The sequence below is a fragment of the Pezoporus occidentalis genome, unplaced genomic scaffold (assembly GCF_034315485.1).
Source record: "Pezoporus occidentalis ecotype Australia unplaced genomic scaffold, CSIRO_AGI_Poc_V1 ctg12, whole genome shotgun sequence".
Lineage (NCBI taxonomy): Eukaryota > Metazoa > Chordata > Aves > Psittaciformes > Psittacidae > Pezoporus > Pezoporus occidentalis.
In genome coordinates, this window is record NW_026912994.1 from 7,409,848 (window position 1) to 7,425,727 (window position 15,880).

A 15,880-nucleotide genomic window follows, 5' to 3' on the forward strand; every position below is an offset into this window, starting at 1 on the left:
GCCACCTTCTCACTCCTGCCATTTGAGAACACCCTGCAGCAGGAGATACGGGGCTCAGCACTGCTGGGGGCATGCAAACCAAGACTTCGGGAGGAATTACAACTAGCATGTCATGAAAGAGATACAAGCCAGTTCTTTCTGTACCACAGCAGGCACAAAGCAAGCTCTTTAGCTCACTTGCCTGTGTTTGACACTTAGAGGAGAGTAGTCAGATCACATACATTTGGGGCTGGATACAGCATATAGAGCTTTTTTTCTTTCACACTTTTTTTTTCTCCAGTCTTGATATTTAAAGGGAGCCTTTCCTGAATTATCACAGCTGTGTGTCTGACAGAATGTACCCATCTAGATCACATATTCATGCCAGGTAGTGCCCAAGTAGCCACTGATCACTCTGTACCACTTGCTATACGAATGTTTAACCAAGACTCTATCCATCCTAGAAGGCTTTCAACCCAAACATCAAATCCTAAAGATAGCACAGGCTTACTTACAGTCTTGAGACTTACAGACTTGGAAATCTGTTTTACTCCCAAAGCTATATTTAAGCACCTGCATACATGTGAGTGCAATTACATACAAATACAGGTACATTGTATTCAGGTTTTATCATCGAAGGAGTGATTATACTTCATGAGTACACACACTCTCCCCAGTTTAGACCCTGGCCTTGTCAGTGCTTCCACACATCTGCTCCCTCCCATACACCCTGAATGTACTATTCTGGGTAAAAAAGCAGTATTCAGGCTAGAGTTAGAATTTAGTGTTGGCCTAAAGGAAGGCTTTGACACAAGTAAACTGCTGGTGACAGAGGGAAGGCAAAAAGAGAATATTGCATCTCAGGACACTGCATTATCATGCACCCCTTTCTATTTGGAATATAAGGCTGCTCCTTGGTCCTAAGGTTACATGCAACATCTCAGCTCCTCACATCCTTATTAGCAGCAGGTGCCAAGAACCAAGTACTCTGCTAAAGCTCCTGTACCAACAGCTATGATCCATCAGAGAATTAAATACCCTTTCCCTTGAGAAAGTTCCAAGCATCTACAGGGCTTATTACAGAGCATCCTCCTTCAAAGTTGCTTATTAGCCCTTTTCTTCTCAAAGACCTGCTCACCCATTGTTATTAACTTGAGATTTTTCCTTTGAGTATAAACAAGAAAATGTTTTGCTTATGACACCAGCTTTAGGAAGCTGCAAGACTAGCAAACTATTACCTGGTACAGAGCATGGACCAGTGCCATGTACAGAACGTGATGTGAGGAAGCATCAGAAAGCAGCATTTCCAATATTTCACTTCTGCCTGGTGGTACCAATAAATGTTCCTTTGTGACGGGTAGATGTGATTTGGGGCTCTTTTTCTGTCTAGAGATAAGCCCTGGCTGATACAGCACAGTTGAAAACATAAGCCAGTCTAGTACCATCTATTGTATACATTTACCAAGCGTGCATTTTTTTCATGTCTGCACATTCATGCTTACATATAGGATTCGGTCCTCACAGTTTAGACAGAGAGCTGTGATTCAATCACTGCAATCCAGCAAAGCAGACTTCCACGCAAGACTAAGCAGCTTCATCTCCTCAGAATTCACCCTACAGACATTTGCTACTATTAGTTACAAAACCCAGTAGTAAACTATAGGATAAAATTTGGACTACTACTTGCAGTTTGTCAGGTCTTGAAATATAATTTTAAATGAGGAAAACCAAACAAGACTAGGCAAACACCACCTCCTGTCTAACACTTACCAATGCCATTTAGATATAATCTGTAATAAACATTCATCAGTACACCAGCAGTGCCATAAACTTTTGGCAAGCTCTTCTTAGGGCTTGTCTCAATGTAGGCAAAAGCAGCGCAGAAGCCTTGCAGACAGGGTGGGGAGTGTGTATTAGCTACCATTTCACTGCTTTCTGCTTCTTTGCATGACCCTTTCACTGGCAAGAGTACTATACGTAGGAAGGGGAGTTCTTAACCAGTAAAGAACAGAATCAGAAACATGAAAATGATAAATATTGCTTTATTAAATTACTTTTATACTCCTACAAAGAATTTTTCTGATTTCTGTTACAGAATTGAATGAAGGAAGTTCATTGCTGTCTCTGCAGTTATCGAAATTCAGATACAAAAAGGTTGTAAAAAGACCTGTCTATTCAAGTTGTATAAAAAAGGCAGAGAATAGACAAGCTCCCCCAGGAATCTTGAGGCTCAGAAATATAAAGACCTATAATACAATGAAATTAAGAATTCAGCAATGTGTTGAACAATTGTAAACTGTAACTGCACTAGTGGACCACATTATTCAGCATACCTTAAAGGTATGAACTGTGAACTAAACAAAAAGTATAGCAGACACAGCAGACCTCATTTAGTTGTTCTCCCTTTCACTCCCTCCAAGTAAAAGTTGTGAGATCAGCATTTAAATTATAGGAAGGAAACTTGCCTCCACGAATATCAGGAATTTCTCCATTCTGTAACTATTTATATAAAGTAACTAGCTGTTACAAAGCAGTTTCAAGTAAAACAGGTGGCTGAGGCAAAAATAATCAAAATCAGATCATACACAATTTTACTGTAAATACAGTAATTTGAAAGATAAACACATAACCATAGCACTGACAGGATGTCAATGCTGCTCTATTATAGACATGATGTGTCAGTAGAAAATTAGGATGTCTATTATCAAAATCGAGGACATTCATTCCAGTCTCTGGTAATCTTAGTGCAAAACAGATGCTAAGACATATTTAGCAAAAAAGGTGATACATTTAAGGCCAAAAACCTGTTCAGTCATCACTATCGCTTCCAGATTCACTCAGCTGCAAGTCATTTCCTAGAAGAGAGAGAGTAATTGCATTAGTCATTTCTAAAGAAATACTTTGATTCTTTCAAGATATTCCCTTTCCCAATTAAAGGGTTGCAAAAACTAATAGCAAATAGGTCGGGGAGGAGAGGGGTGGGCTAGATATCTTTAAAGGTCCCTTCTAACCCTATTCTATGATAAGAGAATAAATAGGTGTAGAAGCCAACTCGCCAGTGACAGAACCTTAGAGACATCACTTTTCTTCCTGGGCAAGGAAGCCATTAGCTTGTTAGCTACAAGTGCATTTATTTAATATCACCAGATCACAAAAGACAACACCTAGCTATCTTTGCCACCCACATTTTCATGCTTCATAAGTGGGAAAACTGCTGGTGAATGCAGATTTGTGAAAAATGACTTGTTGGGGTTTTGTGTGAAACACATCTGAATGCGAGTCAGCTGTGCTTGAAAACAAATTATGTCTCAATCGAGACGAGCAGCTCTCTGACATACCATTTAAAGATGTATCAGTGACCTACTATTTCAAACAGGTTTTGGAACAAGTGAACAAACAAAACATCAAAAGAAATTTTGCACAGCACTTTAATTTGGTGGCTATATATATTTCAAAACCAGGAAGTAAGAAGACAGACTCTATTGCGCTTGCAGTGGATGTCCATAAGCTTAGGGGGTGGGAGGGAGGGAATCCTTCCATAATGACAGATAGCTAACAAAAACCACACAGCTTGCTATATAGAATCTACATTGTATCTAGCAACTTCCCAGTGCATTTTTAGGAACTTGTTCCAACTAGTATGGCTCTATTCACACCTCCCTTGCCAAACAGACATTAAAAAAAAAGAAATAATATAAAAGGAATGCATTGCTGGTTGAGAGACGCATTCCACAAGAAATGGCCTAAAAAGCAAAGGAAAAAATCACTGGAACCGAGTAGGCACTGTTTTCACATGCCCTTTCCTCAGCTGCAGCACCCTTCACAGATTACTTCTGCAGATGAGTAGGAAAGTAACCTCAAGAGGGTAAACCCAACAAGACACTTGGATCGGATCTTTTGTTATCAGGCATCATTCCTGCCAAAGCACTGAAGTCTGACATGGTGGCATTTAGTCTGCCCTTGTTTTCCACTGTCACCACTAAAGGTTAAAAAGTGGTATGTGATTCTCCACAACAAAACAGAAAACGTTATATAAAGACAAGGATAGTGAAGACAGATGTTTCCAGCAATCTTTAAAATACAACTATAGACAACTTTTGACCAATCCTTTATATAAAGACAACATTTACAGCTGTATCATAACCTAAATTAAAAAAAGCCATTTTGAAAGAAGTGATTTGTCAATGCTTATTCAGGACTATATATCATCCTAAGAAAAAATGTTTCAGGGCAGACAATGTCATTAATAAAGTAAACTCATGAATTTATCACTCAAATGAAAACTTATAGTGAATTCCTAGAAACCCCAACCCCATCGTGTACTACCTACTTTAGGAGAGGACTGGGAGTACGAACAAGATAACAACCTTCCAAATAGCAATCCTGCAGCCTTCAAAGGTTATTGCAACATAGTTAATAGAAATTACACAAACCCTATAACATCAGCCAAAAATACCAATGCTTGTGAAAACCAGCAGATGGGAAAGCAAGAAGTCCAAGTTCCAGAGTCTGAAATAATGCATTAGGATTTACTCCAGGGAAAACTTTCTAAAGGTGTTTTTTTGGAGGTAGGGTTATAAAAAAAAGGGGTAGAGATGGCAAAACAAAACAAATTAGAATTAGTAGTTTTCAGGTGAGTTTGGTGCAAGAGCAGAAAGTTTATTTAACTAAAGACTCTGAAGAACATCTATACTCTATTGACCTTAATAGGCAGCAATAAAGTGGGGAAAATTAATTCAGTTTTCACAGCGCAAATTGCTTATTAGCAAAATTAACTGGGGAAGTAGATTGATGACATTTCCTAGACTTGAAAACAGCGACTACATTACATCCAGTTGAATTCTTGTGAGTTTGGTATGGGGAAGCTCATAGGAGTGACCCATGTTTCACAGATCTTCATAGTCACATCAGGACCAAACCAATCAATCAAAGTTTTTTATGACCAGCTGCTTGTACCAGCTCCAAGCATCAAAAGAAGTAAAGTTGTGCTGAATACTATGTATGTTACAAGACCCCAGAATAGCCAAGCTATGCCGAGTTTATTTTGGAAAACTGCTTTATTTAACATAACTGTTGTTAAAACAAAAAGTAGACATAAAGCAACAGATGATCAAATATTTATGAAGAACGGATCCATTAGTACCACTGTTTACAAACTTTGTTATAAGGGGAGGTAAAACTCCGCACTCTGAGCCTTCCTCAACCCTTCTGCCTGCCTGCAGCAGGCCAAAGGAAAGCTCACTAATTACCCAGTGCATCCCTAATTCTACAAAGCTGCACAAAGCCAGTCACACACATAAGCAGTCAAACCTCAAAATGAGGCTAGACAAGCAAACAGCTTGTGCTGACATCTGTTGATTCAGTATTGTATTTTTGTAAAACATTATTTGAGATGGAAAAAGTGACTGTATAGGACCCCAACTGAGAACTGTTGCCATTCAAGCTAGAACCATGTGCTATCCATTTAGTTTCTCCAGGTTTCACTCTCCTGCCAAATTCACTCAGCAGGAGAGCTAGAGAAACACATTCTCCTTGAAAGTAGCTGTTTTGGGCTTTGTCTAGTTGAAGTGTACTTTAAGAAGTGTTAACTGTATTGTAAGTTTGGGAAAGAATCACAGAGGAGAAAAGGATATGTAGGAGTAAATAGATATGTAGCCATAAGAGAAGTTAAATAGGATTAAGCTAAGATCTAGGAAAGCTCAGATAGCTCAGCCCAAGGGTTGATGCTACAGAGAGGTTCTACCTGTGAACACGGTTCTCAAGCACCATCAAGCCACAAAATTCCCCTGTAACAGTTTTGATGTTGTCATGTTTTAAGCAACACTGTGACTGTTGGAACCAGTGGATGTGGCCACCTGTACTTGTATTTCTCAGTGGAAACTGCCAGCTGGGATTCTGTCACTGGGGATAGAGCTTAATCTTGTTTTCATAACAAGTTTTAATTAAAGCATGAAGAATGGGAAATCCCATTTGTGAATAAGGGTTGAAATAAATGGCACACTCAAATTACGCAAATTATTAACATGAAGACATTGTTCTCTACAGTGACAGTAAAATGAAAGCAGCATTTAGTCCTTTGCACATGCAGTCACAGGACTTTTCAGTCTGATCTTATCTGTTAATGCAGTACATAAATAAACAGCACAGATATTTACATATGTATTTAAAAACTAGCTATTGAAAAAAAAAGAACACAACTCCCCGCCGCCCCCCAAAAAAAAACAAACAAAAAAAAAAAACAAACACAAAACCTGTTCATATCATCCATTAAGTACTGAAATAAAAGGATCTGGATCTGCCAGAGTCTAACATTTCAGTGTAACAACTTTACATAAAAATGATAAACCTTAAAGATCTTAGGCTGCAAACCAGGACTGATGGAAAAAAAAACACCATTAAACCAAGAGCCTGCAGCTAAACACCTAATTAATCAGTTTCAAGAAGTCACCATAGCTGATACTTAGTTCTATGAGTACTCCTGCTATTTAGGTTTCTACCTGGTGGGATGTTTTTCTTTACTGTCCAAACTCTCCTTTCTGAATACACTGAACATTAATTCCAGGCTTCATGGCAACCACTTCTTAAACAACATCACAGCTACTCTTCAAATTACATTTTTAGTTGCCTGAGTGGGTGGAATAAGATAGTGTCACCTGAAAGCAAATCACCTCCTTCCTTATATGCAAAGGACAGTTTTGCCATGCTGTCCAGTGGAATGGTGCCATGAATAATAGTAACTAAAGTAGCTAAGAATACACCATCTCTTCTGTAATTCAGAGTATGGTGAGCATAGTATCTTTCCCATAGTTCTACCCAAGAAATCATAAGCATATGTTTTGGGAGTGCCTGTTCATTCCAGTATTTTCAATACAAAATTACTGTTCTCCAGTCCCAATGTATATAAACTGGGAGGAAGCCAGAAGAGCTTAGGAAATATTTTCAACTGCATCAGCAGTTGAAATTTAATATCGCTGGGGACCAAAGAGCCTTCTAGCCCAATGTCTAATTCAGAGCACTGCTGAACAATCAAACCCTAGCATCACTTCCCACAGCTTTAATTATAACAGAGACATACTTAAAAACAATATAGTTTCCTTTCAGAATCTTGATGTCTGGAACTGTGCACTAAGAAAAGAACAGCTTTTGTACTTACGTAGTGTATTCATCATATGACCACTGCTCTCTTGGGATCTGTTATGACTGGCATCTTTGTCGGGGACAGCCTGTTGTGGTATGGCAGACACAGTAGGCTGTGGCTGCAAATATGGCATTGACATAGGAAGAGAGGGCTTCGTTTCCTCATCTTCAGAATCACTAGAGCTATTTTCACTACTTGAAGAGGATGAAGAACTTTTAGAGTCAGATGAACTGTCAGAGCTACTCAGCTGGTCCATGATACTGGCTTCTGCTTTTAGCTCTGCAAACAATATGATTTGTTTCTTAGTTAATATTTATCTTAATTGAAATAAAAGAAGGAGGGGAAGAATAATAAAAAGAAAGAAAAAAAATTGACAACATAAGTCAGGTACATGCATTGGAGGATCTAAAAAAAAAAAAAAAAAAAACACAAACCAACCCAAAGTCCTCCAGGACAAAGAAAAGGGCACAAGCAAGCCTCCAGCCTGTCATGTGGTTTTCTGCTCTTGTAGCTTGGGCACTTTCTCCCTTTCAAACCAAGTGCTGAAAAAGGGTTACTGTAAACCCAAATGCTAACCCCACATTCCACAGGGTAGTGCATCCCACATAGCCTTTAATTTCTGCAACTAGCAAGCCCTGTGTGTTTTCCTTAGCACCCCAAAAATGCCTTTCACTGACCAAAACTGCACTTACAGTCACACAGATAAGTCAGCTGCAAAATGTCTGCACCCAAAATGCCTCCCAGCAGTTCAACATTACAATCAATACACTTATTTGGACTATGTGACATTTTGCTCAAACCAAGTAAAGCATGAAAGGAACCATCCACAGCTGACTATTTAGCTAGAACATGAAGCACACAAGAAATACTGGAAATTAAAAGATCAAACTGACTCCATCAACTTGCATTCTTAATGAAATAACTCGCCTGAGTACAATAATATTTAGGAGAGTGTGACTGGATAGATTATGCTGAATAGTAATGCATTTTTGATATATACTAGCCAAAGTCCAACATATAGAGAAAGTTACTTTTTGCACAAAGGGAAGTTACACATAATAAATAATGTGCAAAATAGGGGTGCTGCTGAATTTAGAAGTCTGAAACAGACCACTGAATCACAGAGATGGAAATTTTATACAGCAACTTGAGAATTTACCCAGAGTGCAGAAGTTTATCATTATACAAGACTGTAACCCAGTCATTTGTTAATATGGTCTTATAAGCACTTGGAATATTTCAGGAACAGCTTAGATACAGCAGACAGAAAGCAAGTAGGAGAGTGGCACATCTCACTTCTGTATTGGGTAAATTTGAAGAGCAGGTTGAAGATGAAAGTCACCAAGATACCAGACGGCTCAAAGCTTAATCAAGAGAAGAAGGGAGAACAACAGAATAAGTTTCAACACAAAGCTCCATGAAGCTTCCCAGTTCTGAGTTATCAAAGGCTACTGTAAAGGAAAGGTATTTAGGTTAGTCAGCCTTATCAAAAGCCAGTTTAAAGGAAAACGGTGTTCAGGAAAAGTGGCACGTGAAATAGTGCAGCTACAGCTACAAGGACAAAGTAACCCAATGCCATGGAAGAAAGTACAGTAAAAGACCATATGGGCTGACTCAGACATAAGGAAAGAGAAGGGCAGGGGGGAGAATGGAAGCACCCTCCTGTTACCAAGCTTAAGGACAGAAAAGATGGCAGAAAAGATAAGGTAAATATTAGGATGCAGCTAACAGAATGATCAAAAAGTAATTTCAAATTTAATTGCAAAGAAGAAAGGCCAAATAAACAACTGATCTGCCCCACACCAGGAGCTGTAAGGTAACTGAAAGATAGCACTCAAGTCCTATGCAATTTGATTTTCCCTGCTCATTGTGGGGCGGTTAGACAAAATGACCTTTGAAGGCTCCTTCCAACCCTAACTGTTCTATAATTCTAGGAGTTCCACTTCATCCCTGCTCTTACCAGTGGCTACTAAGAGAAAAAAATTAATTGAAAGGCTAATATAGAGAACTGAGGATTGAGATCTGTGCCTTTTATTTTGACATAAGTTGACAGAATTTAAATTCTTTCAAGAGGTGAAAAACAGACTGTATTTATACCAGAGGACAAAGGTAGAGTGACCTTTCCCCCACCCAAGAAAACAAAGTTAGTAACAAGTTCAAGGTAGTGTACTTAAGCAGGAATAGTCAGTTACACAACCATGGGATGAAGAACAATTATGTAGGCTATGCCTAAGAGTCTGAGAGTTACAGTGGATCACTACACACAGCTCTAGCACACTGTGCTGTTGTGGAAATGACAAGCATTACATGGGGACATGATACTATTTGGTCTGTGTGTATAACACTGACTGTAAGACTCACCTTACTCAACTCAGCATTGCTAAAACCTTGTCTGAAATAGTAAATGTATTTAGGCTTCAGGAAGATTTTGGACTCCTAGTAAGAGCTAAAGCAGAGTGACAATGAATCAGGCATCTTGAAAACTTAACTTCTAAGGAAAGAGCAAACCAGCTAGCATCATTTTGCCTAAAGAATGGGAAAGACATAGCAGCTTCTGAGCACATGAAGGACTGCTCAAAAACAGCAAAGTAACCTTGTCTATGCTTGCATGATAAACATAAAAGTAGTAATGGGCTTACTGTCAGATTATTTATTAGGAAGAACCTGAATGGTAAGGAGACCAAAGCCCTGGAATGGATTGCCAGGGAGAATACAGGATCCTTCATTACTGGAAGGCTTTAAGAACAGGTTGAAAAATTGCAACAGAAAATTAGGACAGGAGGATGGACTAGATGACTTCAAAAGGTCCTTACCTACCATCCCTACTGGTCAATTATTCTGCATTATTTAGTAGTACTCATAGTTGGACTGTCACTACACATGAGTTTGATACATGTTGGCAGCCGCTTTGGTGACTTACAATATGTTTGACACCACCACTCCGCCCAAAACAAGAGATCGCCAATAAAAAGCATCATTTTATTCCATGTGCTCAAGGGCTCCTTCCTGTCTGCAACCTTAGGTATTTTCTAGTACTGTTCTGTGGTATAGATTTCTGGTCAGCATTTAAGACCAAAATGGAAAAAAAAAAACAACCCAAACCCTTCATAGTAACATCTAAAATATATATATATTTGTTTAAAGGAATTCAGAACATCTTAAGAGGCAGATGTCAATTCCAGTCAATGAAACTGCCAGCTGTCAGCATTTCTGTACCAAGTAATTACCACCTGCCGCCTTCCTGTCCTCCAGAAGGAAATAAGGCCTCCCATTAACTGAAATATGAGTGTCACACCAAACAAGAGACTCTCAAAACCACAGTACTGTTCAAGGGTTGATTTGTGCAGGTTTTTAGGTGTCTTTTTCTTTAGAACCTCATCTTTCACAAGATCTTATCCAGTAATTTAAGAAGCATTTTGAGTTGCAAAGCACTGTAACCTATACATTGGCTGGATGCAGAGAAAGAATGGGGAGCAATGTCAAAAAGGAAACAGCTTAGTTGGTTCCAGTGCCACAATACAACCAACTGTATACTTGATCAAAGTAGCAGAAGAAGACAGAATCAAGGAGAGCAAGCAGTGGGACCCTGGACATTATCAAGCCTAATGGTTCACCTTACTTTTTTTCCTTAGCAAGTTTCAAATACTGCCTTGTTACTACTTGAGCCAGAGTGGTCATTTCAATGCCAGGGTAATTAATCAGGTATTTAATCAATATCAGAGTGCTTAATCAGTTTCTACTGTGAATCTCTAATAAGAGACAAACAAACAAGCTAACCAACCCCAACACAACCCTTTGGCTCTAAAAACTAACTTCTAGTTAAGAACAAAGTTCCTGAAACGTGTGTGCCGGTGAAGCTTACCTCGTTCAATATCATCCATGGGAGAAGACGGAAACATCTTTTCTTTTGGTGGAGAATTTTTAATATTGTTTGGAACCTTAGTTGCATTTCGCATTTGCTGCTGTTGCTGCTCTATGCGAGACTGAACTTTACTGCTTCCTTCAGCCCTGTGTGGAAAAGCAAAAGATTTTTAATTACTACAAGACAGGATGCAAGGAAAGAGGCAAGAATACAGGGGACACAATACCTTAAGTGACGGAATTATTTGTTGTGCCTTTCTACAAAACATCATTAGATTTCTAGGTACATTATAAAACTAGCATGTAATTATATATACATATTAAAAATCGGGTTTTAATACAGTGCTAACAACATTTTTAACCCTTTGTCAGTTTATTTGCTTTTATACCTGGCTACCCAGGATCACATAATTCTGCTTGAGATGACTTACATGAACTCAGTAGCAGGAAAACAAACAAACAAACAAACAAACCACACACAAAACCACAACACATCCAAAAACTTGTTAATGGCTTGTTTTCCTTCTACCATGTCACATAATTTCTCTTTTTTATTTCCTCATTTAGAAGTCAGAAGCCAGTGGGCAAGCTAGTTCCCAAACAAATTCCCCGCCAAAATCATCAGAAAATAGTTACCATCTATTTCAACGAGACAACTTTTAATTAAAACAAACAAACAAAACCATTCCCATTTCTTCTGCCAGTTAAGGTTCCACGCTGTGAAGTCAGTGGGCTGAGAAAGCAGACTTTTCATTCTATTGAATGAGGCCAGGTACTTTCTAAAAAGGATATTTTCCTAAAAATAGGAACTGGTAGTTATGCATCTCAGTTTAGACTCATTAACAAATTGATTTTCACAACGACTAAAGCACAGTTGTTTCTCCTGTGAATCACCCACCTGGTTTTTTTCACAGTGATGTTGCTACTAAGTTTCTCTAGACGACATTCTCCAGTGTCATGGTTGAAAATTAAAATACATTCTTTCAGGTATGGCTTCTTTGAACCCTTGAACACAGTCACTGGTGGAGTTGAGCCCTATGAAATCAGAAGTCCAGTGAGTGTTTTTGCTGTAGCCTGTCTTAGAAACAGCAATCCAACACAGTGATGCCAAATTCACTGCAAGTGATCATTTTTAGCCTTTTAAAATGTTGCTGGTTTATTCAAATTAGACTCACAGTAGCCATGACCAAAAAGCAGCTGGTGCTTGACTGCAATGGGATTTCACCCAGCTTAGCTTAGTTGGAAACTGATGAAATGCTTATTTCCCAATGAGAACATGCTCATTGCAGGACTCCTTTTACCAAGAGGGGTTTCAGCTACCGTATCAGCAAAGCAGTAAAGCATGGCAGGTAGTAAATTTTCCCTTTCCAGTCTTTCCTGCTTTAGAACTGCACTACAGCAATAAATACCAAGGGGAAACTCATGCTGCCAACATCCACATGAAGCTTTTCTGTGTACGCAACACTTCTGGGTCATCCTACAGCTTATTTCCAATGTGGTGAACACACTTAAAGTTACAGTGCAGCTGTTTAACTTTCAGGCCTTTGGTAATTTTACATTCCTATAGCAATTGCTTTCCAACTCTAAAAATCACACAAGCTGCTCTGAAACAGCACTGAAACTTCATATCCTTCTATATGCAGTATATACCTGTGACAATAAAATAAGTCATTCCCTTAGGCCCATCACTCACCTCAATATTCGGCAGTGTTATTGTCACCTGTTCACCTTTGCCAACTTCAAGGTCTCCTTCACAGGACATATCAATAGATGCCGGCTTAAAGTCATCTGAATATAAAAACAAAGTGAATTATTTATAGGCTTTTCACAAACCTTAATTTTAATTGCAGCTGGAGTCTACTAAGTTAAAGCCTTTTTTGCTAGTGTATTATTGACCATTCCCCTTATCAGATCATTCCATAAACCAGTAGAATCCAAAGTCAAGACGGTTTTCTCAGGATTCGGTGCATGTTAAAACCTTCCAATTACAATCAGAAAAATGCTTTTACGTTTTAATGGATAAAGAGGCTGAACGAGCTGTGTTGTATTTCAAAAGATAAACCCTCGTGATTATTTTCAGAAATATCAATAAATAATTATTGAAAATGTTTATCCCAAATATAGGAGGTGTAGACAAGTGACTGAAAGAACATCATTAAACTTCAATGTCCTTTTCTGATTTTACTGTAACATGCATGTCAGGAGGTGACCAAAACTTGGTTTCAGAATATTTAGTTTTATCAAAAGGGAAATTACTTCCCAATTAAATATTAATTTCCTTTTTGTCTTTTTTTAACATCTAAACAGTTGATTAAAATAAGTTTCAAACAAAAGAAGTCATCAACTTCTAGTCCTTTAAAAAAAAAATCTGAGAAATCTGAAAATCAGCACATGCTCTGCCATCAGTACTGTAGCCATGTAACATACCATTATCTATAGAAATATTTCTACCACAAATTAATTTGGCAGGGCTACAGCTGAAAGGCCCGCCTGCACAGATCTAGGACATACATAGGACAGCATCGAGAGCCTCTGCAAGGCACATGGTAACACGTGGGTTTGAACCTGTGGTTCCAGCAAATGCAAGCGCACAACCAGCCTCACAGCTCAGGGATGGCTAGTGCCCTGCCCTGCACACTGTGCTGGGGAGAGGCACCCCACTGCCGCTGAAGAGAGGCACGGGAGGCCCAGCACGTAAAGGGAACCCATTAGATGGCACGTTCCCCAGCCACAGCATGGCACGCGCTCCCTGCCTCGCAACTTGTCACGTCACCCGCTGCTGGTCACAGGCGGCTGAGCTCTGCTGTGGCTGGGCAGCTTCCCAGCTCACTAACCCTGCTGCAACACATAGGGCAGGCGGCACAGACCACAGCTGGGAACAAGGGCTCCAGCCTGCACACCAACCAGGAGAGAAAACCGAGCTTCAGGAGCTGGTGGGCAGGACTATGCATGCAGCAAGCAGCTTTGAGCTGATATGAGTAACAGCCCCTGCTAACCTTGTTTATGGCAAAACCCCACACATCCTCTCACGGGGATAAGCATACAATAGTTCTAAAGCTTCTCATCAAATTAAACAATGTTTCCTTTAATATATAGCCACTGTGTGGTTGATACTTTAAAACTTAAGATACTGGTTCCAGTGTCACTAAATGGACTTCTGATCTTTTAACCAGCAGACGTCTTTCCCTTCACTCATTTAGCACAAGCTAAAACGGATATTTGTATATGTGCATTTGACAGAACTGATGAATGTGCCAGTTTCTATGTCTCATTTGTTGGAAAGGAAGAGAGATTTCAAAACAGATTTCAGAGTAAATCGTCAAATTACAGGAGTCAGCAAGAAATCATGAGGGTAGGAGGTACCAGAAGTGGTTTTTAGTCCTCTTTAAAATTAAGGTAAATTTCAAGTTACAGCATTTGTTTGAATCCATTTATAGCTTCTGCTGGCTCCCTCTCCTCTCCTCCCTTCCCACAGTCACAGACAATCCTACTAAGTGCCGTTCCATTTGCTCACAGAAAGCACATTACCCATCTCGCTGCACTGCATGAAAGCATACAGGACATTCTCCAAAGAACATATGCAAGACTGAATCTTGGGGATCAGTCTATAAATAATGAGACATCAAAACCAGAAGCAGCAGTCCTAAATTACCAGAACTATAATCCTGAGAGCATTTGTTTCCTAGCTACCCTCAGAATCTTTGAGCACACACCTCTTCTCTAGATAGTAATTATGTACTCAGGGAGGGTATACCAGCTTTGTGATTAATGCTGCCTTTAACCTTTGATTGCTGAATTGTGCTTAACTTCTAAAAACTAAGCACAAGGAAAGAGAGAAAACCCGAAGGTTCAGCCTAGTTTTGCTTTCAGCAGAACTACATCAAGACACCATTCTGGATGCAAAAGGTGTAAAAAGTGAAGCCGCTGCCCAGAAAGTAGCGAGCCGATGGACAACGGCCGTACACCTCGCTGGGAGCGATGGAAACCTGATCTCCGGGACCAGCACTCCAGCTACTTCGCAGGCGTACCCCGGGACGAAGGCAGCCAACTCCTTCAGGCTTCCCAAGCCCTGCCTGTGCAGCTGACTGATATTTCAGCTCCCCTCAAACTACCGCACGACCCACCTCCTTGGACAGATAACCACAGACAACGCTCCGGTGCCTGCCCAAGCGACAAGCCCGGAGCCGGGCCACAACGACAGTTTTACCACGCTGCCCTTCCCCTTTCCCCCAACACCATGCCGGTCCTCCCTCACACCAATGCCCGCCAGGGCCTGCCCCGACCCACACCTTCTCCTCCCGGCCGGCGAGCAAGGCCACGCCAGGGCGCAGCACTTGCCCAACCAGCCTTCCCTTCCCTCAAGGGACCGCTGGGGCATAGGGAGGGGGCCCGGCTGCCGGCACCCGAGTCCCCCCCCCATGCCCCAGCGGTCCCTGGGGTGCTTCCCCCGGCCCACACTCACATCGGACTGTGTGAAAGGCGCAGCGCGGCTGCTTCTCGAAGGTCTCGCCCAACTTCAACACCTGTCCCTTAGGGTCAAAAACCGATGGGACGGCTGCGTTCATCGCGGCACCTCAGACCGCGCCTCACACCATGGCGAGCCCGAGCGGCCGCTGCCGCCGCTGCCGCCGCCGAACATCCCTCACGCCGCCCGGGCACGCCCACGCACACCCCCCTCCACACACACACACGCGACTAGCAAAGCCCAGCCCACCAAGGCTGCGATAGGTCCGTGGCGGTGGAGCCCCGCCCCTCTCGGCGCTGCGTCACGGACAACGTGGGTTTGAATTGGACAGAGAGGATGCCCTAGTGTAGATTTCCACCAGTAGAAGCGGTGGAGGCGCCGGCCCTCACGCGGATATGCAAATGACACCCTCCTCTGTCGGGGGAGCGCTGTGGTTG

General features: G+C 40.9%; 1 protein-coding gene across 1 annotated transcript; it reads right to left on the reverse strand.

Moving 5' to 3' along the window:
* Positions 1–2,005: 2,005 nt before the first annotated feature.
* On the reverse strand, positions 2,006–15,646 carry EAF2 (ELL associated factor 2). The gene is made up of 6 exons (XM_062607114.1): positions 15,441–15,646; positions 12,672–12,766; positions 11,877–12,013; positions 10,980–11,125; positions 7,133–7,396; positions 2,006–2,834 (listed from the first exon to the last, which is right to left on the reverse strand). The coding sequence occupies exons 1-6, from the start codon at positions 15,541–15,543 to the stop codon at positions 2,788–2,790; spliced, it is 792 nt and encodes a 263-aa protein (XP_062463098.1). The 5' UTR covers positions 15,544–15,646; the 3' UTR covers positions 2,006–2,787.
* Positions 15,647–15,880: the final 234 nt, after the last annotated feature.

Coding starts and splice junctions, on each gene's coding strand:
- EAF2 (XM_062607114.1), bottom strand. CDS start 15,543: ATGAACGCAGCCGTCCCATCGGTTTTTGACCCTAAGGGACAGGTGTTG. Junction 12,767..15,440: donor CGCCTTTCACACAGTCCGAT/GTGAGTGTGGGC, acceptor TTTTATATTCAG/ATGACTTTAAGCCGGCATCT. Junction 12,014..12,671: donor TAACACTGCCGAATATTGAG/GTGAGTGATGGG, acceptor CTGATTTCATAG/GGCTCAACTCCACCAGTGAC.